At 38.8% G+C, this 24,373-nt stretch overlaps 1 protein-coding gene across 9 annotated transcripts in view; it reads left to right on the forward strand.

The window, feature by feature from the left end:
• ARMC8 (armadillo repeat containing 8) overlaps positions 1 to 24,373 on the forward strand; it is a 74,943-nt gene that overhangs the window by 2,889 nt on the left and 47,681 nt on the right. For 5 of the 9 annotated variants that reach the window (XM_074592000.1, XM_074591994.1, XM_074591995.1 and 2 more), the window contains one exon: positions 13,568 to 13,639. The exons of 2 other annotated variants lie outside the window; for them this stretch is intronic. In XM_074592000.1, coding sequence (XP_074448101.1) covers positions 13,568 to 13,639 — 72 coding nt within the window. Of the gene's footprint in view, positions 1 to 3,928; positions 4,051 to 13,567; positions 13,640 to 24,373 lie in introns of those variants that run through there. 2 more of the 9 variants (XM_074592001.1, XM_074592002.1) reach the window with 2 other exon arrangements.

A 24,373-nucleotide genomic window follows, 5' to 3' on the forward strand; every position in this document is an offset into this window, starting at 1 on the left:
TGCTCTTCTTCCAGGTCTGTTGAGACTCTTTTCTCTTATTCCAGTGCCAAGTCAGTGTACCTGCCTCTTACTTTTCCCCCTGCTGCTGTGCCTGAGTGTTGGCTTTTTTTTTTTTTATGCATGGCTTCTTTCTCAGTGATGGGAGTTGTGAGCTGAAACAAAATGCTTCCATAGAAATTAATTTGAATGCAAATTATGTTTCAGTACCTCTCTTGCATTCCAGTGATAAGGGGTAATAACTGAAAGAGTGAGTATGGCTATCTAGCAACACACCAGAAGTCATCGAAGGACAAAGTGGATCAAAAAGCCAAGAATATTGGTTGTGTTGCTTAGGACAGTCTGAGGTGTTTTCCAGTAGCGGGTAACAAAAATTATTCCAGTAAGCGTCCAAGGGGCAACATATGAGAATTAGTGTCCCTTTGAAATACATGAAAAACACAACATACGTAAAACTCCTGAAAACTCTATTGGTTGAAATACCTTACCTGTACAGAAACTTCTGGTACACCCCAGTAACTATGTAGAGGTTCTTGACTCTTCCCTGTAGGAGAGTGTGGTTTTGCTTCCAGCCCTCGTCCTTCTTAGTCCACTTCTCATAAGGGCTGGTGTGATGGTCCTAGGGGCAAGGATGTGTCTCATCCTGTGTCCAAGTGGGTTGACTAAGCCCCTCTTTTCTCCTTGGCAGATGCTCTGAGCCCTGGGTGGCGCTCCCTCCCTGCTCTCCTTTCTTTTCAAAGGACTGGAACCTACAACCCTTGGTAATTGCTTCCCTGTCTTTTCAGGTGTTATTCATATCTTTTGAAGTATAACTAATTTCCCAGAAACAAAAGTTTTAGGTGGTATCTTTGTCTCATCTAACATCTGAAATTCTTCATCTTGTCCATGGATGTCGGTGGATTCTATGCTGAGATGGTTTTCTTGCATTGAAAGATAAGAAAGTACCAGTTTACCTCATAATAGCTTTCAAAGGGCGGGTTTGGATGGTAAACCATATTTGTGTTGCTCTGGTTAAAATCCTAATTCTGAGACTATATCTTTCCAGACATTGAGCAAATCCTATGGGGTAGATTTCTTATTTTCTGAATATTTGTGGATGGGTGTGAAACGGTCCAATTTAGAGAAGTGTATATATGAAAATAGAATTTAGAATAGTATATATATAAAAAGTTTCTGTCAGTTCAAGATTCTCTTAGGGCAGAGAAACACTGCTTTGCCCTTCTTTCTTTGACTTCAGGGTATCTGAAGAGGTACTGAAGTTGGAATGAACCGATTGGGTGGAATAGAAGAGGATTAAAGTTCTACCAGAAGTGTCTGTCAGAAGCTTTACCAGATATTCTGCATATTTTGCTGAAAATCTTTGGTTCCTAAGATGTGCTGGGGTTTTTTTCTCCTGCATCCTGGTTGAAAATACTGATGACCTAGATTTTTATTTTGATTGATGGAACTGTATGAATATCAAGGATCAGAAAATAGGCTGTCTTAAGAGGCTTTGTTTCTGCAGATTGTCTTCAGTTACAATAGTCCTGTTCTTCTTACGCTATTAAAGACGCTTGAATGAATAACTTGGGTTTGGGGCTTTTTTTAATTGCGTTGTTGTAATTTTAATGAAAACCAACTCCTGAATGAGGTTTGATAAAGGTAAAATATAGCTAAATGCTTCTTGAACTTGAAAATCATGCCAATCCAGTTGTCATCTTGTAACTTGAGAAAGCTTTTAATTACATATTCTGAAAGTATTTAAATGATCAAATCTCTGCTTTTTCTTTCTTTCCCATGAAGTGTCAGAGAGGTTATGTTCAGAATCTTCTTTTGTCGAGACAGTAAAGTCTTACCTGGCTAGGAGCTTTTTCCTTTTTCTTCTCATGGGAAAACTGAGAAACCATTCCCCTTTTGTCCGGCACTGCTGTATGTGGTTCTGTTGATCTTATTTCAAGATGTCAAGCTTCCTGCAGAACTTTTGTTCGCATCATTTCTGTCACGTTCATCTGGGTATTAATAGTAGGTAGGAAGGGGAGAATTGTGTGTACCTGCTAGTAAATGGTGAATTTCAGTGCAGGATTTGAAATGTTGGGATTCTTACGAGGATGACTGCTGCCTTTTGCTGTACCTGAGAGCAAACTATTTAAAGTGTGCAAGGCCCACATCTTTGTACCCGCACCTGTATGGCAGAATGTGTATTTACCTTTCTGTTAACTGTCTTTGTAAATGAGCAAACTTAATATAATAGTTTCCTTCTGTAAATATAAACTCTATGTTGTGGCCATGCTCACGTTTGAAAAGGTCTTACAGGTTTGCTTTGTGTCTACTTTAGTGCTCTTCTAAACCTTTCATCTACACACTGTTCTACAGTTCAAATTTTCTCAAATATGCTTTGACTGCATTCTGCAAGGTCGGCATTAATGTCAGGTATGCTGCTATGGAATATATTTAGGGTTGACAGTGCATAGACTACCTCAAACAGATATTGTAGGGGATTAAATACTGAGTTCTCTCAGAAGTTCTCTTAAGTCTTTTATCCTTTCTGGCAGAAGAGCGCAACATAGATAGCTGTGTAAATTTCTGCATTGTTAGAAGAGCTTTGTTTGTCCCAAGGTGGTTGCTGCAATATCATCCTGTGCTTTGCAGTGTGGCAGTATTTATTTATTTTTAAAAGCAGTTCTGGGTGGTGATCCTTAGACTATCATTCGCTTTTCATCTGCTCGTAAGCTCAGTACCACATTGTTCAGATGCAAGACTGATACCTTTTTTTGTCCTGTAATTTATTTGCTGGTCAGGGGCTTCTTTGAGAGATGTTTTGTCATGCTTACATTTGGCCTGATGTCTTCAAAGAGGCAATCTATCATTTTATGGAGAGCTATGTAATTCCATCTCAAGGGCTGGTATTGAAAGGAGCATTCTTTCTGACAAATCTGGCTTACTCAAGGTCCCAACTGTTTCTCATCAGGCTGTTCCTCAGCAGTCAGACGATGTCATCTTTGAAGGCTTGTAAATAATCATCTTTGTGGTGCGCTGAGAATTCCTACGCTACTGCTGTTTCTGTCCTTTATGGATGTGCTTATCCAGCCAGCTGGAGTTACTAGACAAGGATTTTTCCAAACTTGTGGGGACATTTTATTTCTCAGGGAAAGGAAAGAAACATCCTGTAGAAGTGGCACTTGGTACTGAAGAATGAATTTCAAAGTCTATGTCTACAGTATCTTCTTTTTTCCCAGGGAGCATGTCTAGTGCTGTGGTGGGAGTACTGGTACAGATCTACGCAGTATATTTAATTTGGTTTATATATGCTTTCGACACAGTACGGTTTTGAATGTTTGAGAATTGATTGCGTTGATAAAGAAAAATATAATAGTTGGCATATGGGTAAGGAGTTGCGGACCACTTTGAATCTGACAGTAATGTTTTTAGGGTCCCTGCAGACTTAGACTGACAGTGCTGCAGTAGTTAGTGGTTATGCTCAGTGTTTTGAAGACTCTGAAACCAATATTCTAGTATAACCAAGATGTAATTGGGCTTACCTTTGCGGTAGGTTCTTGGATGCAAAGTTGGGTTTGTGTTAAAAGCTCCTCTCAGGGACAGTGGACTTGTACTTGCATTTGACTGAACATGTTTTGTACTGCTTGCTGGTTTTTGCCTTCTTCAAACAGAAGATACCAGAAGGTAGTCACAAACCAGAAAAAAAACCCTTATATTTTAGGTAGTAACGTTGCTTTTATGGAACCTATCTTGTATCTCTTCTGTGGGCGGTTGCTTAATTAATTGGGAACACTTCAAACAGCGTGTGGTGTTGGTTTTTTGGTTGTTGGTTTTTTTTTTTTTTTTTGACATCCAACTTTTTTTCATTTGTGTATTCTTGGATTTGAAAAAAATGTTCCAGGTATGTGTTTAGATGACTGTATAATAGTGTATTGTATTTCTCAGCTATAGCAATTGGAATGAGAGCATCAGTGCAGTGTTCCACACCTGCCTGCAGGGAAAGCTGTGTGAACTATGAGGCAGCTTCATGGAGTGGGAAGAGAAGAAATTCCCATCTCAGTTCTAATGGAGCAACAGGTACCCCGTTCAGACAGTTACGAAGAAGCTACATCTGCCTCTTGTTCTTCATGTCCTGTTAGGCAAACCTGCTTTAAGACTAAATAATGAACAGCACTCGTTTTTGCATTGTGCATCCCGAACACATACAATCACATTTTCAGTCTCTCAATGGGCACTTCTGAACCTAAATTTTCTGCAGGAGCCACGTTTTGTTCTTTGCATGTTCTTGTGCTTGCTTTCACTAGAGTGACCCTGTGGAAACAGAGCAGTCCTTAAAGGATTGTTCCTGTTACACTTTGCCTCTGTAAATTTTTGATCAATTCTGTTATCTCCTAGACAGTAGTCTGTAGTAAATGCATGTTCTTTCAGATACAGTGGGAAACTTTGAGGTCTAATTGGCTAAGAACAAGTGATACAATTTTTTGAAGTGTTGTTTTTGTGCAGTGTCGTTCATGTGTTGAGGGGAGAGGCTTCTGAGTCTCTCCCCCTCAGAGACAGGGTAGGCTCTTGGTGGCTTGGAAATGGAAAGCTTGTTCTTTAGGTTGCAGAATCTGACAGAAAATTGAGTGGGTTTAGGTGACACTGAGAGGTTGCTGGGAGCACTACTCCATTTGTTGATTTCTCCCTTTCAAGAGATAAGCTGAGGAATTTAATAGCTAGACAAGTTTTCGGAGTGATAGAAGATGAAATTGAAAGGCCTCAAACATCATTTGAGAATTAACTAGTACTCTGTGAAGAGTGGGTTTTGATGTAATAGGTTTTGCAGAGGCAGAGGGAAGAATAGTGTAGATACAGAGGGAAGAGAGGAAGATGCAATAGGAAGAAAGTGTGTTCCTGTCATAGGATAAGATACTCTCTCACTTTTGTGCTTCTTTATAACGCAGCAAAAGGTACAAATGCATAATACTATTTTTGACAAGTAAATGTTATGTATTGTAGCTTCTGGTCTAATATTTAGAGGTGGGCTAAACTTGAGGAAATTAGGTATGCCTGTTACATTTGGCTAGCAGTCTTAGCCTAATAGGGTTGTTTAATATTTCAAGCCTTGCAGTTGCCACTCTGAGAGAGGGTTGATGATTAATGAATCTGTTTCAGTGCTGCCTTTCAAAAGGGCATGAAGGCACTTTTCTCCAAAATCCCTCTCTTGATGCCAGCCCCAGAGTAGTGATACTATTGGTGTGATGATTTCAGGCTGTAAGTAGGATGAGAGAGCAGAAACGACTTCTGTCAGACTAGTTGATGTAGCTGGAGAAAATCAAGTGAGCATTGGTCACAAAAATCTTGGGGTCTGAGTTAGAAGTGGCAAACTTCAAGCTGAGCATAGTTGAATGCTCTGAAGTTCTTCAGAGTTTAACCTTGTTAATCTGTTAGGCAAATGCAAAGGAGAGGTGGTTGCCTGTAAGGGAGGGCAAAATGAAAATGTAGCAGGTAGGTGAGCGAGAGATAGTCATTGTGCCCCTTGGGGGTGTGAGGGATGTTATTAAGCCTGAACTAGAGGTTGGGCCTCAGGCATGTGTGCCACAAAATCAGCAATGCTACTGAGTTTGTGATTCTTAGTGTGTGGAACTTGACTTTTTGGTTCTAAGCTGCCAGTTCAAATTGATTGGAATAAGCATTAAAAAAAATGAGTTTACTCACTTTCCAAAACAAGCTCATTTTCAGTTTGCAATGTGGGACTATATACTTTTAGGCTAGCTCCCAGTAAAGGGTTTGCATTTCTTGTAACTTTCAAAGGACAGGACTCTGTTTACCTATTAATTTGTCTCACGGATAATGAAAATGATTTCAGTATGTACGCTGTATTGCTGGTGCTGAACGGATAATTTAAATGTGTTGAGGTTTTTTTTATTTTCACTTTTTCTTTGGGAATTGTAAAGCAGCAGGAAGGCTAGATGGCAAAATCACTTGCTAAAACATATGTCAAACATGCATTGTCTGAAATGTCCAGTAACTCCCCCATATGTAGAATGAGGGAGTTTTAGTTGTAGATAAACTATGGGGTTTCTGTCCTAGCGAGAACTTACTAAAACCCATTTGAAAAAAGAAGTTTAGGTATGACTAAAGCATATGGAGGCCAGTATATCATCTTAGCTGATAACTGTTTGGAGGTAAAAATCTGAGGCTGTACTTTCATGTTGGAAAGACTCTAGATTATTATAATCTCATGGGTACTAGCTATGTCAGATTAACAAATTTTGGTGATCCTTCAGTGATTGCTGGCCTAAGGTGAAATGGACAGTGCCGTATAATATTATGAGCTCACATGTGAGAACAGCTAAGCAGGTGCTGGAAGGCCATTTTATGGTATTTTCCTGGACTGAATGAAACTTAAGAGTTCTCTACGTGAATGCCTTGTGGTGGATAACATTCCTTTGATAATCAGTGGTGGGCTTAAAATGGTATAATGGACTAAAATAACTTTAAATCAAGAGGCAGTCAATGAAAAATAGTGCTAGAAAAATGCAGTGTTACAAGATGCCTCTCTGCTTAATGAAATTTCATGTAATATTTGCTTCAACTGTGGGATATACTGCTAAATGCAGAAGGCACTCCTTATCCTGGGAGGGAAATATCCCTGGGGGGAGATAGAGGCAATTAAAAAAAAAAAAAAGTAACACAGTTACTTATATTTGATAGTTTGGGTCATTCATCTGAAGCAACAGTGGTGAAGGCTCTTCTTTTCGTGTGGTTTGGTTGTTTCGGGGTAGCTGTGAAAAAAGTATTTTGCTGATCTGGTGTTACAGAGCAGGAGGCCTCTCAGTTTCCCAGAGTTCTGCTGAACTGCAACTGTTTTCCCCACACTTCTCTTTGGATTATTCTTTGCTGTTAAGACCTAGTTTATTTAAATAGCAGACATTGATGCTCAAATTGACATTCTGATAATACAGAGCTCTAGCTATGGTTTGTGTGGTTTTGGTGGGTTTTTTTAGTTTAAGAAGTTTACATAATAAATGCTAGCTAAATTCCCATCCTCCACTGACTTCAAGCCTTTTAAATTTGAGCTACATCATTCTTAAGGTTGAGTTGGCAATTTTTCTATTGATCAGTGATCTCATGCAACTTGTAGCATGACTTCCAGACTCAGTGCAAAGGGTGAGGCAATAAAACATGCTTGAGCGAGAGAGAGCTGGGAAAAGCAGCATCTCCTCTTTTGTCAGTCAGCCTAGAGATTTGAAAGGAACTTGAGTTGAAACTGCAGTTAAAGACATGGGGAGCTTCAGTTGTTAAGCTTGATATAGAAAGCTAGCGTGTGAAATAACTGATGTAAGCTCTTACATGTAAGTAAAGATTTGATATGAGAGGTTTCTGCAGTCTGTGACACCACACATAGAGCAAAATAAGTACTGGGAACTGGGATAGATTCAGGGTGGGAATAAGGTATAAATATTTCTGACTGCAGGTATGGATCATTGAAACATCTTACCTTTCTATTTGGTAGACTTTTCCTTGGCAAGCAAATTTATGACAAGGTAAGTTACCTCTCCAAAAAGAATACTTCAGATAGGAGTTCAAGTGGTTTCTGTGGCGTTGTGATATGGAGAAGATGGATTAAACGATCACTTTTAGCATTGTGTATGTTAAATTCTACTGTTCTGCATTGCTGTAATTATAGCCATATGCTATTTTTCTACAGCACTTGGATGTTATGCAGTGTCTGAGAGTACAGAATTAAGATTGGGAATAACTGGATTTGGGGTTTCCTTATCCAAGTGTTGAGTTTGTTTAGTTTTCGCTGTATGTTAATTGTGTAACAGTTTCTAAGTGTTAAACAAGCTGAGTAACAGTGTCTCTATGTGCTACTTTGTTCTTTCCTATAAAATCATATTTTTCTCTGCATCAGCTGATATTTTTTGAATGGGATTAGAAATCTTAACTTTTCTTCCCAACCTGATGATTAACTGTAAAAATAAGCTGATTTATGACTTCTGTGGTTTGCTCGAGTTGGCAGGGGTTTTTAACATTTTATTCACTTGGTTGGACTAGTAATCATGTTAGTACAAACATGCTCCCTGCTAAAGGGGGAGAAAACAACTCATTGGGTAATTAACAGATATTCAAGCCATAGTAGTGCCCATCTTAGAAATTAATTCTGTCAGAATAACGATGGAAATATTTTAACATGCAAAGTTTGTCATGAATTCCATTTGTTGATTGTTTCACATCTGTCCATAAAAATGGGAGAGCGGGAGGAAGGAAGAGGAGGCAAAAGCTATAGAAAGCGTAATTGTCAAACTTTAGCTGCACAATTAACTTCTGACTCCAGTCCAGATTTTTATTTGAGCTGTGTTCTTGTATCAGCTACCAATACCTCAGCTTTTTAGATATTTGCATTTTGTAAACCTTTTCAGAATGATGCTTTGCGTCATTCTATTGTTTGTAATTTTGGTCAGCCTCTGGTAGATAAATCTGGTCTGACGATGCGTTGTTTTGGATGCTTCCTCTGTGTGCGTAATTGTCTGCAATCTCTTGTAACTATTTCATACTAAAAGTGAAAGCGTTGGCTTGAAGTGTCTAGGAATACTTTTCCTTCTGTGATTGTTCATCTCATGTTTGATATCCTTCTCTGTCTAGGAACCTCTTAAACATGGATACCCACTCTGTTTTCAAAAGACGTAAGCTGAGACAATACCATGCAAGCTGTTATTTCCTCTTCTTCTGTGTAGTTCCTATTGCTGCTTCCTCATCAAGTCTCTCTAGCTTGTTTCAAGATCTTTTGTGTTGCTTTGCTAGAAGGTGACATAGGAAAGCCCCAGGGCTTCTATCAGAATTTTAAGATTTCTTCTGTTTATTCTTGATTTATGGTATTTAAAAACATAGGTAAAAAAAAAAATTCTTACTGAGGAGCCCGTGTATCGTGTTGCTTTCTCACAAAAGCCGCTATCTTTTGCAGAAGAAATGTGGGTACTGGGGCTTGCTAGGAATACTTCAGAGTCTGTTCTTTCTCAGCTGGGAAGTTAGCTCACACCAGTTCAGATAACTGTGCACCAACTACCGGACACTTCTGGTGGTTTTGTGGGAGGAGTCCCAAACTTAGAGTCAACTTCATGAAGATGTGGAACTCCAGTAATTTCTGCTTAGGACAAAGTTCAGCACGTTACGTTGCTTCTGCAATAATAATTCACATTGACAGATTAGAATGTTAATTTTCTCAGGACTTAAGACATTTCATAATACTCATTTTTATTAGGTAGGAGTCACTAAAACTTAAAGGGCATATTTTACTTGCACATTGTTATATTTAATATTGCTTCTTGCTTACCTGAAGTGGGCTGTATCTTGTGCCTTTAAGCAATTACATACTGAGCATCAGAATAAAAACACTAACTTCATACTCAATTGACAGATTAGTTCCTCTTGTAACTCTTCTCAAGCTGCATGTGGGTGGAAATTAGATTTATTTTTTTAAAAATGAGTTTAATGTACTCCTAAAATATTTTATTTTAAACACTCATACTGTGCTAATGAAAACTTATGAAACCAGCATGCATTGCACTTTATTTATAGCTAATTAATTGAACCGATTGCTTATGGGTTGCTGTGTTCCAAAAGCTTGTTAGGCCTGATAAGCCTCAGCTGGTAAAGAAAATAAGTCTTTCTGCTTTTTCAGTCTCTAGTTAGTTTCATAACTTAAAAGTGAGTGGTCACAAGATTGAACTGATAGAACCGTATTCTTATTTCTTTAAGAAGCAACAGGAGACGGAGAAAGCTGGTTTAGCACTTCAGGGAGCAATATTTGCAAGCGCTTGGCTAGGATCTCTTTGCTGTATTTTATTGTTGGCAGCCTGTATTATCCTGCTTGACAGTTTTTCACATAAATTACTTTACTGCATTTTAGTAAATGTAGGCATAAATATCAGCCATCAGATTTTAAGTCTATGCATTAAAATTACTGTAATTCATGTAATTTTGTTAAATGGCTTTGAATTTAATTTGAATTTAAACTGTAAGATTTAATACCCAGGAATAAAAAAAAAAAACAAAACGAAAACCAAAAAACAACCAACCTCAAATGCATCTTAAGACCTCTGTCATTGGAAAGCTCCATGGTTTGTCTTTTGGCTCTATAGAAAGATACCTTCATGAGGCTGAGAAACTCTAAGTAGTGCTGGAATGTGATAGGTACTTGTATAAGATCTGCATTTTTCTTCTGAAGCTGCTGGCACTGTGCCAGCCTGGTTGATAACCTACCTGAGAGCTGGGAGCTGATTATTGGAATAAAGCCTGTGTATCTCCCTCCTCTGAGTCATGGTCTTCTCATGGATTAGGCCTAGAATCACCATAGACTAGTTGTTCTTTGAAGTTCTCATCTCTTTGTGATTGTGTTTTTGCTGCTGTTTCCTTCATCCTCCTTTCCAAGGACTCCTTTTCACAGTAGGCAATTGGAGCAGTGTGCGTGACATTCGGAAATAAAGTGGGTATCCAGTTTTGGACTACAAATTTCTGAGGTTTCTTTGTTACGTCTTGTAGAAGATAGAGATCTTTACTGCTTTGTCTCCTTGGATGAATCTGATGTCATCTTGGATCTGAAATCAGTCAAGCTCAAACTTGTTGGAGATGATGTTTTCAAATAAGGGAGTTGCCCTCGTTTTTTCCAAGGTTCATGATTCACCAAGGACCTGGTAGACTAGCACAGCACATAGTACTTCTTTACTTCTTAAGGAGATTGGCTTCCTGATCAGGAAAATCTCCATAAAATGTAACATGGAATCATGTAATTATTACGGGAAAAAAAAAGTCTACTATTATTCAACATTGGATTATGGCATTTTAAGGATAGTCTTGGTTTCCATATCCACCTGCTTCCTGTGTATTGAATAAGTTCATTTCTGTAAGTGGCAAATTTGAAGAGGTAAGCGTGGCATGGAACTTGGGAGTGCCCAGGCATAATGCACACAAACATGGTGATCTTTGCTGAGTCCTATCTCTGACAGTTTTTGGTCACCTTACCAATTTGAAGGTATTTTACTTGCTTGCAAGTTGAAGTGATCGAATGTACATGTGTTGGATTTATCAGAAATCTCAAGCTTGTGATGTTTCTTGTGTATCTGCCGTGACCTTTCTGAGGAACTGTATGAACCAGGATGGAGAAGCTCATCTGAACCATTTACAGATCAGGACCGTGACCTCCCTAAACCTCTCAATTTGAGCATTATTGAACTTGGCCATATTCTTGCCATTTCTGAAAGGGACTCTAAATCAAATTCTGATAGGCAGTACTTATTATATATTGAGTGGTTATAAGGTTAGCAAGCCATTCTGTTGTGGAGTTGGTGCAGGAGTCAGAAAAGTTTGTTGTTGGCATGTTTTGTTTTGTTTTGTTTGTTAAACACAAAATAATGTGTAAAATCACCGGAGCAGAGCATTAAAATGTCACCAAAATCTCTTTGTTAATTCTTCAGAGTGCCTGGCAAGTGCCTCCTCTTTAGCTTCTCAAGACGCCTTCACAGATATGTGATATGCTACAGCCTTTCTGATGAGTTTGAGAGCTGGTGCCTAAGGAGAACAGGGAGAGGTAGCCTTGTGAGAAGTCCTAGAGTGGCCTGAGCAGTTTAGTACCTGAACCTAGCACATCTGTTGGTACAGTTTCCATTCCTGTGAGACATCTGATCATTGCTTCTGCCACTGTTTTGGACTGACTCTTGTATTTTAAAAACCTTCAAAAATGACTGGGATGCTTTCATATAAAGCATTCAGCATAGAAACCACTAAAGTACTGTTTCTGAGGTTAGTGGAATCTTCAAGTCCATTCCTTAAATTTTCTTAGGCTTTCAGCTTAGCCTGGTTTCTGATCTTGCTCTCACTCCTCTACCTTCTGGCTTGTGGTGTAAAGTTATCAAACTTATGGGAGATATAGCAGAAAGATCCAGCATTTTCTGCTGATACTCAGCTGTGTAAAACTGTGTGCTGGGTAGGCAGATTCCTGTTAAGTAATGGCTCACTTGACAAGGCAAGTGGTTTCCTGACTCTGCCTGTGTTAAGAGATACACAGAACTGCAGTTCGACGCTCAGCGTCTTTTAGGGCTGCTTGAGGTTGGAGCTCCAAGATCACTAGCCAGACTGGAGAAGTTAGCCAGCCTCCATTTGCTTAACATTCCTAGAGCACTCGTCTGTCTGAGGCTGGATAACTGTGTGCAACGGGAGAGTGAGTCACATGGTGAAATACTTCAGGAAGAACAGGCAATTACCGTCTGCTAATTGAAGTTTATAAAGGTTCTGTTTATGCCAGTCCAGATATTGCCTGCCTTGGCTAAGAAGTTTTTTGTACCTCTAAAGAAGTGAGTTTAACAGCTGCTTATTGCAGTGGAATTTGCACATTCAGTGGGTATGTAAAGACCGAGTAGTGTTCATGAAGGCCAGGGTGGATCTGAAAGAACAGAGCTATTCTAAATCCCTTAAATCTCGCAGATAACAGGTAAAAGAGCGATAATAGTGGCAAGAAAATATGCTAACTTAAAGCAACCTCTAAAGCTCCCAAGTAATTTGAATTAATTATGGGGATAGTTAGCCAGTGATTAATTTATCAATTTTGCAACTACTAACACTACAATCAATCTAGTTTTGTTTTTTTTTGCTGATAATTATCTGAATTTGGACTCCTTTTGTACTCCGCTCTTATGAAGGTCCCTACAACAAGGAGGTTTCCTAGAAATGTGTCATCTTGATTTTCTGAAACTGGTCATAATTTGCTAGCTTTCTGCCAGATTCTCTGGATGTTCATGTATGTTCAATATGTTCGTATGAAGAAAAAAAATCTTAAAAAGGTGGTGATGGTGTTTAGAATACACTAGCAATTTTCTGAACAACAAGGTTGCAAACCACACATTTTCATAGGACTTAGTGTGTGCAACCAGTATCCTCTTTCCAAAATGCTTCCCTTGTTTCTGTAGCATAGTGTGAATGCCTTTAACCTTGCAGCAACTCTTAGACAGGAAAATACTTTTGTTTCCACATTACTCCTGGGATTTTGACATACAGATGTTTAGGTGTCCTGCTGAAATTCACAAAAGGAAGCCTGTGGTGAAGAGGAGAGTGAAAGCCTGGTCTCTGGAGACTGGTGATAGTTCCCTGTTCCTTTTTTTTTTCCCTTTTCTTCCCACCCCCCCCACCCCCCCCCAGCTTGTCCTTTCCTGCACCCAGTGGAATATTTAGTTAATACTTTAAATTACCAACATTTGATGTCCCAAACAATAGTGGTTTTTTTTCTTTTCGAAGTTTAGTGAATATATGGGCACAAAGAGTCAGTATATCTAGTTTTTCTCAATAATGAGACTTCTTCATGTCTGGTGTGCATGTGAGAGAGTCTGGGTTTTTGTTACTTGCATAAGCTGGGATGTAATGGAATCCCAGAGCTCTGGGATATTTATCTGTGAGCTGTGGAAACTGTGCCCTGAAGCACTATTCAGTCCTGTAGGTGCAGCATGGACATGTGGAAGACTACTTGATAAGCCTTCATGGAAATAGTAAATTCTATAGATTAAGCCCTCAGTACCTCAGCATCATTTACCAGGGTTTGTTTTTCTTTCTGGATTTACAGAGATATGAAAAATGCTGTAATTGGAAACAACAAACAAAAAGCCAACTTGATTGTTTTGGGAGCAGTTCCAAGGTATGTCCTTTGCTACTCTCCTTTTCACTGATTCACAACAGGTCTGGAATAATGATCCTTAGATCACAGGCACTTTTTTGTTTTAACTTTGATTGTAGTTGACTGCATACTTTCTTTAATGTAACTGAGAGAGACTTGAAATATCTGTTAAACTCATGTATTACAGAACAGGATGTTGAGTAATGCTTTTAATTTAGAATTTCATAGAATTCTCTAAAGTAGTCTTGGTGATTTTTTTTTTTTTAATTAAACTTTATCAGCTCAGGAATGAAATCTGATTTCTGACATTGATACTAATGATGGATGAAAGTGGTTGTATCTTTATACGGTTCTTGACCCAATTGCCTGGTGAGTTCAGAAGTGAAAATGTGTAAGGTTATGTTAAAAATATAATTTTAAAATATTAAAAAACATCTGAGATAATTTGCTTGTCTTCTCCACCTGCTTCAGAGGATTAAAAACCATTGATCATACTTTATTGCTGAGTTATTGCTTCAGCTGATGTTAACATTTTCTGGATCCTGATTCCACTAGTACAAATTTAACAGGTAACTTTAGCTACTGGATTGCTCACTACAGCTTTCATTTCACCCCTCTTCTCCTCCAGCTTGCTTTCAGCCATGATTTGCAGCAATGGAGAAGGAAAACATTGAGCGCTGCATTAATCTTGTGCTAGCAGTATGGGACCCACCTCTGATCCTTTTGCTTAAATGGCAACTAGGTCCCAAACTGGCCTGCTTGAGAAAGCTGCTTCTGGCTTGTCAAAAAATGTCTTTCATTTACAGGGAATATCTTCTCATTTATGGATTGAGTCAAAGCTAGTCCTTTAAATTCTCTAGGGATTAGCTGTTGGGGAAAGTCCCTCTACAAAACCTGCTGAGTTATATTCCATTTTGACCAAATATAAACAGGTGAAGAGAAGACTTCATATGACATGAAAAGATCGAAGTGGACATTTGTTGAAGATTATGCAAAGTTAAAGGATTTTTTTTTCAGCAAGAGGCCCCAAGGGATTCTTGCAACTACTGTTGATTCTTGTGGTTCCCATTTTAAAAGCGACAGATGATCTCCAACTTCCAAATCTAGAACCTGCCTGTTCTTATGTTTTGTAAGACTTCATGTTCCTTCAGTTATCCTGCTTTCTATTGTTACTTCTTCTGTGCCCAGTAATGAAAATCCGAAAGTGTGGGTTTGTTTGTTTTTTTTTTTCTGTTGTTAATGCCTTCTGGCTGTCCAAGTAAATTTTATGGTTAACCTATAACTGCAAATAAATGACTGGGTTTTGAAAATATTAAAAGGTAAACTGTCACGTTTGTCCTCGCTTCAGTACAATTTATTCTCAAATCACAGGACATCTAATGTCAAGGCTTTTCAGACTAGAGGTATAGATGGAGGTAATTGTCTGGGTTATTGTGAGAAAAGATGACTCTCACTGGCTAAAATTTATGTGGCGTAATCTACCCCCCCAGTGCCTTTCTGAAGGTGTTAAAATTTCCTCAAGGTGTGACAGACTTAAATTATATACCATTTGGATTGGAGAACTACTTCTGTTTTTCTCTCTTAACAAGGTGGTGGTAATTCATTGGCTTTTTTGACATGCCTTCTAATTCATGAAATGGCCACTGAAGCCGTTGGAGTATTGAAACATTTGGAATTCCAATCTACAAAGTCAAACATTTCTCTGAATAGTAGTAAGCAAGCTAGCGTTCTTCATTTTGAATCTCCTCTGCAAAGTTAATGAGGAGAACAGTTTTCTTTTCACAGAGTTAGATTGCAGTCTCCCAGGGGGAAGTTGATTCTCTTCTGTAATGGCATGGGGATTGTAAGAATTCTTCTGATGCTTTGTCCTGTGGTTCAACGTCTTGTTTACTCATTTCTTGCCTCTCTCTTCTTCCATAAGTATTTCTTCAGCAAGGTCTCAGAGGAGACCCTTTAGACCCAAAGAACCCCTTCAGATTTCTGTCACTTAGTGGAAGAGAAAACAGTATGTTCAAATATTAGAACAGACTCATAGGAGGTTTGGAAACAAGTCTAGGAAGTATTTTTTGTTTGAAATTGGGCCAAGTACTACTGGTTAGGTATAAAGTAACCCTATTATTTTAAAATATTAGACTGCTGCTTGGTTGGAAAGAAAGGCAAAGTCCTTCAAAGGTCTCCGTACAGGAAGAAAATGCTGGGGAAGAATGGCTGAATCACCGTCATTTCTAGGCCAGTGGCCTCCTACATCTGCGAGCTGACTTGCTTAGTGGTGTCATCTTTAGAAAGGGAGATATATTTGTACCTTAAGTGAATTTTTTTGTCCCTTTGAAGTTCAGTCTGACCTATGGTCACTTCTTGACCATTTGTTCTGAAGAGGGTGCTAAAAAACCCAAAGTTCATTGAAGAAAGCTTGCAGAATTGCCATGTCTGGACTTAAGAACTAAGAAGTGTTAAGGACCTTACAAACATGTACACAAACACAGTCCTAGATGTTGAGAATATAAATGTAGCCAGCCTGTATGTGGATTTTGTTTCTTAAGAAATGATTTTTTATATCTCTTCCTCTCTACAGAATTAGAGTTATTACTTTATATTGTCATGAAATGCTGGCCTTGGGCACCTCTCTCAGGACTGCAGAAATTTTACTTTTTGAAACTGTTACTTTCTATTAGCAGTCCCAGAAAATAAAATTTCTAGAGTTCAGGGGGGAAAAAGGTATTTTAATGCCATAATATCAAGTTCCTTCAGTGGCAGGCCAACTTAAAACAAAAAGTCAGCCTGGCCTAAAAATGGTTTACTACTTGTACTGTCCTTCAATTTTCTGGTTGTTTTTTTTCCTTCTACCCCACACAAGGGATAGCAGAAAATGAGGAAGGCCATACTAGTTATCAGTGTGCCCCTTCACATGACAGTTTTATTAGAACAAATACTGCAGCTCTTGTGCCTATCAATGTCAGACACCTCTTCAGAGTCCAAGTTCAGTGTTTAAGGCTTTTTGTCAGTTGCTCTTACTTCCTAAATCTCAGTAAAATGATTGAGTCCTCAGTTCAAATGTAAACTGTTCTTTTCTAAGTCATCTTGGTAGGACTTCTGGCTAATGAAACAGTGTTTGTTTAGTGACAGTCAGTCTGTAGTGCTGCTGGCTCCCAGTCCTCTGAGTTATAATTGAAGCCCCTTTCTGGTGAAGTTTGTCATAGAGGCTAGAAAAACGCTTGTTTACTGTGGAGTCCAGGTTGACAATCATATTGTCATCATGCTCATTGCCACTTAATAACACCTAAGGCATAGGGGAACTAAAGACTCACTTCAATGGTTGCCAGGACCACCCAGATACCTTGACGTTCTTTGACACAACTCAGAAACTAAGTAGTCTTTCCCTCCCTGCTCTGTGGTACCTTGGGGCTTCCTTTATAAACTTTCCCACAAACGACACATCAGGTACTTCTTAAGGCCACCGAATTAGTGAGTAGTTTAGGTTCTGTTGTGGAGAAAACTTGTTGCTCTTAAACTCTTTCTGAATTCTGCAGTAAACAGTCTAAAGCCTCTGGCTTACAGAGGTGGAATTGGAAAAGAAAAACATGTAATGAAATGAACACAAGTAGGTTCTTGATAACTCTGTTTTGCAAGTCTGTGGACCACTTTCTTGGTACCCTGAAAGATAATGGTATTAGGTGGTTGGTAATCCAGTCAATGATGGGGCCTTTCAAGCCTGTGACACGTTTCCTCTCTTCCTTCATCTGGTGGATGGCAGAGCGTAGAGAAGGCCATGTTAAATTCCAGTCAGCAGAGCATAGCTGTGTCTTTCTGTACATCATGGTTACCTGTTAAAGCTCTGACCTCTGCTAATTTATCAAAAATGTTAGCTGAATCAAGTTATTGCTTATCTAATCATTACTGGGAATTTAAAGTCTAATCCACTTCAGAGCCAGGCTCTCATTGAGAGCTTTAGTTATTCTTTTGCTGCAAAATGAATACAGAGTTTTTTTAAATCAAATCTTAAACCTAACCATCCAAGACCTTTAACAAAAGCACTAAATCATTCTTGTCACTTACCAAAAATGATTTTCTAACTTCCAGCTGATTGTTCTCCAGAGTCTTGAGGCGTAAAGTCAGTTGTTTGGAGCTGTAACGTGGTAGTGTACTTCCCAAAGCTAAAGGCCTATCTCTAGGTAGGTGCACCTCAAAGAACTTTATATAGTTAATTTTCACCTTTCCCTAAGGCATTTATTAGGGGTTATGTTTAACTGTTGGGGTGTTTTTATTTTTGAATTTCTCTGGAGCACGTTTTAAATGACATGTAGAATGCTGATGAACTCTTATCTATTCCATCATTTGAAACTTGAATTCTGCAAAGCATACTGTCAGGCTGTTTGTGGAAGTGAAAACTAGTTGTTTTTGTTGGGGTTTTCACTTGTTTCTAGGGCTGTGAGCACAGCAGCATGGACACCCACAAAATTTTATGTTTCAATTTATTGTTAAACATAATCAGATTCTTTCAGGTAGTATTCTTTAGAGTTTGCCAAAAATAAACTGCTGCTTTGATAACTGTGTAACTTGCTAATAAGATGAGAAGATATCTCTATTAGCTGGAAGGTTCTGTTACACCCCAACATCTCAGCTAAGGAAAAGGATTTTATATAGGCTAACGTCTACATTAAACACAAGAAAACTATCTGTGAAGAAAAGATTTTGCATGCAGTGTTGACTGGCAAATACTGGAAAAACTAAAACTGACATACTGATAAGTAAGTAGAGGAATTGTATGTGTAGAATCACACATATCTGTGATAGTGTTTGAAACGTTTGAGTGTGTGTTCCTTTTGTTTTGAGAATTAAAAATAAAACTTATGCAGGATGGTTTTGCATAGCTCAGAAGTATCCTGATCAATTCTTTGTTTAAATGAATGGTATTACAAATTCGTAAATGACCCATGATGTTAATATTGATCCTGCATGGAGCTTAGCAGAAGAGCACCCTTACATATTGAATGCTTTCTTACTGGGATGGTGACTGTTGTGAGAAGAGTTGCAGGACTGCGGAGTGAAAAACCACCCTGTTACTTTCGGCTTTTCTTGGAGTTACTCAGATAAATGTCAGGTAATATTCTTAGTTAACTCATTTACCGGAGAAGATAACCAACAAGCTCCCTATCTTTGGGTATTTAGGAATAAAGAGGCTTGTCCATGTAGCAAGTACGACTTTAATTTAACACCAAGAAAGTATGTCTGTTATTTTGTGTCCTGGAAAGCTTGGCCTCATGGCTGGAATATTGCACAACCTGCTCCAGCTGATCCTGCTTTGAGCAGTGGGTTGGACTACTTGTCCTCTAGAGGTCACTTCCAACATCATCTATTCTGTGCTTCTGTAATGTGATTTAATGAAGAACTGCCTTTATAAGTCTAGTTTTTCCTCGGGGTTATCCTTGAATTTAGGCGCTCATTCCAGAAGTTCTTTTAATTAGTGTCTTTTATAATGCTACTCCTAATGGACTGGCCATGCTTTAACTGTAGGAATGCAAGTATCTGCTTGGCAGAACCATCTCCTGTACGGACAGGATGTATTAGCACTTGCCTGAATATTTGGCTCTAAATGCATCATTAGCTAGTATAAGGAAACCGTCCCTTAAAAATGAGGGTATGGTTTCAATGAAAGTCTTAATTTCTTAATTTAACTTTATATGCTGAAATTATGCATGAAAGATGTATTTGTGCAAATGTATGTTGTGCTTGGGGCACACGGTCATGCCAACCTCTTTAATTACTGCCTGGCTAGGATTAGACATAGCAGTATTGAACCCCCCAGCGCTATCCCAACATGGTTTTAGACAGAGGTTCTCTGAACCACCTTTGGAGGTATGCACTGGTGCATGGACCTGATGCTGAACTTTGGTAAAGAAGGAACAGCACAGTCATGGATTAGGAGTTGACGTGTATAGATCTGACATGACTTTTTCTCTTTGTACCCGGGGCAGTAAAGCTGTTGAACTATTTAATCAGTTTTTCCCTACAGCCTAAGCCTGGGTTACTAGACAGACACGATTAGATTTAGCAATGACAGCAGATAATTTTTTGAATGTTTTCTAGTTTCCAGTCTTAAGGTAACCACCAAAAAAGAGTTCTCTTGTTGGAAAATTTCTGGTACTGTGAAGGGGAAAGGGACAATGAATGGTGGAAACTGCTATGAGAAATATTTAACCTCTATGTTGTTTTTTTTTTCTCTATTATCTGAGTGACTGATGGTAAATGTGACTATTTTTGTATCTGAAAGTTTATTATCTCATCTTCTTTGTTAAACAAATAATTTTAAAAAGGTAAAAAATTCTTAGTAGCTGGGGATTGTCTTTTTTGATAAAGGATGACGAATATTGCAGGGTTGCCAGTTCTGGTGAATCATGCAAACCCAGGATTCAATACAGTAATAACATGAAGAACTGCACCTTTGGGGGATTTCTAGATTCACCACGTAAGCTTTCCTGTGAGGAAAAGGGAGCAGCCAGTTACTTTCATGACATGGAAGAAGGAGAAGACATCTCATTCAATTTGTCCGTGCACCACCATTTGTTAGAGAGAATAAAACGTGAACCATTTGTAAGCAAGCGGGGATGAAGCATGCCTGTGGTCGCTCCTGCAGACATGTGACGAAAGATCTATAGTTTGAGGCCTAGAGAAAGAGCAGCTCTAGAAATGTTAGTGAAGTGACAGATATGAAGCTGGCAGTATTATTATTTTTTCTGTTTTGGGTGATAAACTGGACTTTGATCTGCCAGATAACCTGTCTTAATATGTGTGATAGGATCTTTCCCACTGACGGGAATGAAGAGTGTTCAGAAATCAAGCTGGGAGGAACAAAAAAAAAGCCATAAATAATTTAAGCTCCAAAAAACCTATGCCAATTTTGAGTATCAGACTTAGGTTTTGTAACTTTTTTCCCTAGACTTCAGATACTTTTTAGGTTAGTGAAATTGTGTTTTACAGAAGGTGAGGAATCTGTTAGGTTTCCCTTGGTCAGTTGATATTCTGGCGAACAAAAAACATTTTAAATCTGGAAGCTACTATTTCTGAAGAAGGGTTGGTTTGATTGTTCAAAAAGCCATAGGTCTGTCAGTAATCATTATATGAATCGTTGTGGCACAAGATGTCATTTAACCGCAGAAGAAAATGTGTTGTGTATCTCTTTCCCGAAAGAGACACCTGGTATGCTTAGTGATGCACAAAATAATTACGATCTTTTTTGACCATTACGCACTTGTGCTCTGTAAGCACAGGGATGAGATGGAGTTGGGTTTTTTTGCAGATAGGGGTTTATTTCTTAAAGAAGGGTTGGTGAATTTGCCACATGCTAGCACCTTGTTGTCCTAATGCTACCTTCCTTTTCAAACCTAATCTGATGAGGTGATGACTTAGTTTCAAATGGACCTTCAAGCTTCATGCCTGGGTTTTGAGTTTTTGTCTGTATTTTTGCTTGGCGTCTTTCTTCTCTGAAATTAGTATTTCTTGGAGTAAACTTGTCCCTAATCCCTCAGTGCTCAGTAGCAACTCCTTTCTTGCCTTCCTTTGTCTGAAAACCTTTGTTGTTAGACTTGCAGTTTCTATGGCTTGCATCTCCTCTTTCTGTTGCTTTGGGATTAGGACGTTGTCACACTAATGGAAATGCCTTTGGTAGTGGCTCTGACTGAGGCAGTTGGGGTTTTTGGGTTTGTTGTGGTTTTTTTTTGTGTGTGTGTGTGTGGTCCTTTCCAACCATGAAGATTCTATGATTCTATATGTAAAGGTGCAGGTGAAAAGCCAAGTTGATTTTACAGGTCTCCTCTTCTGAGAGACGTTATCTAACAGAACCCCCACTCTGTGCTTCTGATCGTATCCTGGTACCACTTCTTGTGTTGATGTTTGTGTGACTGCATGGAAAACTGCTTCGGCTAAATAATTGCAGAAAAACTAACTTTCACAAAAAGGCAAGTGTTGTTCTGTTGAGTTAAAAAAAGGGGACAGATGAGCACAGACATAGGAGAGAGCGAGACTGGCCCGTAGTAGTAGAGAAACGTACGTACATCTGCACCTTGCAGTGCTGAAAGGCTCCAATGGTGACAATGTGATGGATCTCCACCAACGGAAGTATTGAAAAACAAGCAAGATGGTAATTTCAAATCACTTAACGATTGATGATCCTGCCTTGGAGGAAGGTCAGTAACTAGAGGGTCTGTCCAGATTCCTTCCAGCTCTGGTTCTGTGATCCTCAGTTCCCACCTAATCGACCTGCTGACTACGCAGTTGTAAGGTGTTCAGATCAACTTGTACTGCGTGACCGCTGCTGGTGGTGCTAGTAAGAAGTGTACTAATTATCAGTTACGCACATCTTATGAAACATTCGTGATCTCTGGCATGTCACCAGCTTTCTTTCAAGAACTTAGACGGCACATTTGGACATATATTCCTAGGTTTGTCATGCACATTAATGAGATGTTTTGTCCAACCTTCGTGGACATCCTTACGAGGGCAAGGCACAGTTGTTTTCTGATGCCTTGTTCCTGGCTGCACTTTGCATTGGGGTTTTCTGTGTCCCGTACTCCATAGGGTAAGGATCTCTGCCCAGACCTAGTGGTTTGTGCACTTAAGTGAAGGAGCTTCATCTGCGATGTTGGTATTTTTAAAGGCTTCCTTTGCTCTAGAGTGGTGAAAGAGGTGGAGAGCAGAGGTCCTAATAGGCCTCCTGTGGTTGTCCTTGCTTTTTTCTTCAAAGCAAGTCAGGAGTCAGCCTGTTTACATAATTACATGTCTCTTTATGAGGAATACCCCTCACCATGAGGGTTATGTATAACTGGAACACAAGGTATTCTTCTAACCCAGCTGTGAGTACATGTGAGTCAAGGCACATATTCGCAGTCAGTGGAATTGTATTGGAGCTGGTTTTGTTTTTAAAAGCTGTGCAGCCCTCTATCTCTGTGCCTTTCCTATTAGCAAAAAGGAAGTAGTTAATATAAGCTGTACTTCTAATGATACCTTTAAAATTGTCTATTTTTATTAGAGTTTTAAGTTCAAAAACATAACTTAAAAGGTAGCTTTATGATATCTCATGGTATCTGTTCCTAAGGAGCTGTAAGAGTCAAATCTTTAAAAAAGAAAAAAAAAGTCGTATTTGAAAATGTATTCTGAACATCCTCTTTCATGTGCAGATACTGATTGTTGGCCAGTGATATCAAATGGAGTGGGAATATAGTGTAGCCATTTTGTGTACGATGGAGAATTTCAAAATGCAGGTGAATAGAAGTCAAAACATAACTTAATTTTTGTTTTAAGGTTGCTTAGCATCCTCAGACAAAAACCTTATAAAATTGGTCCGTCTAAATGAAGAGTAGTTTTCCCAGATGGGGGTCATAGTCTGATTCACTGATGTTTTAACACAGAAAAAATATTTTACACACAGGAATTTCTGGAAGACTCAGAATCAAGTTTGCATGTTAGTGGTTTATAAAGGTAAATGGAATGAACAGTTCAATGATGAACTCATTCATAAGCTGTCGGTTTTGAGCAAAGTGGTAAGATGGTTAAAGCAAGACTGAATGAAGATGTTGCTTTAGATAATGCCTATTAACACATTTCTTGTAAAACAAAAGGCAGCTGACCTCATCCTCTAAAGTATTTGAGCCTGCATCGTGCTTTCAAATAATGCTGAACTGAATCGGTGTAATTCACTGTGTAAGTTAAAAGTTTTGAGTGTTGTTAGTGCAAATTTACCTCTGTTGGGCTTCAGGGGTTGTGTGTTGATCCCACACGTTCTAGTGTAAATGGCTGCAAAGAAAGGATGTATTTATTTTTTGCTACGTGGCTTGTGGAGTGGTCTTGCAGGGGAAAACCAGAATAAATTTAGCTCATACAGACTGCAGATTTGACAGTGCTAATGCACTTGGATGTGGGCATTTTTGTCTAGTAACAAAAGGAGAGGCCATACTGTAGCAACTTCAGCATCCTTCAAGTCACTCTAAAAGCGCGGGTATTGAATAACTTTAGAGAGCTGGTAACACCTTGGGGTAAGAACTAGGGAGAGGATTAGCAATGTTACATGCTGAATGAAGGTGTTCCTGTTTTCAAAAGCTGAATCAGGCTGCACTGGCTCAGTGTAGAGTAGGAAGAATTATTTTCAAATGAAACTGATCATTAATGGGAAAGGTGAGGAAAAATTTGATCGTTGTCCTTATTTACTCTTACATGTTCTAGTGCTCCGACATTGGATGCAAGTTATGTGATATATATAGGACAAATCGTAGAATATTAATGTAAGTGAAGATGTGTAAGGATTAAAATAAATTACTAGAGCTGTAAGCTGAGACTCCTTGTCTCAGGAAAAGCTTTCTTTGCAGCTTATTTCCCTGCTTGCAGCACCATAATACTGTAGAAGTAGAAGGGTGTTTTGCTCTGTAACCCGTGTCAGTGGAGCGTTTGTGTTACTGTCTCCTTTACAGACATTTAAGTAGTCGGAACATCTTAGTCTAGTTCAAAGCTAAGTCCTACCATCGCATATCTCAACTTGCCTTTTTTAAAAAGCCTGACAGGCACTATTTCCTTTGTATGAAATTTTTCAGAAGTAGTTATCTTTGCTTTCTAGGGTGTTGTTTGTTTGTTTGGTTTTTTTTTTTTTTTTAGCTTGGTAGTAGAGTTAGCCCAGGCCCCTTGGATACAGCTTTTGGATGTTTTGAATTAGCTTGTTGCTTCCAGAAGTGAGACTGTGACATCTCAGTTTAGGATACATTTCTTTACCAG

This window comes from Larus michahellis, chromosome 6 (genome assembly GCF_964199755.1).
Source record: "Larus michahellis chromosome 6, bLarMic1.1, whole genome shotgun sequence".
Lineage (NCBI taxonomy): Eukaryota > Metazoa > Chordata > Aves > Charadriiformes > Laridae > Larus > Larus michahellis.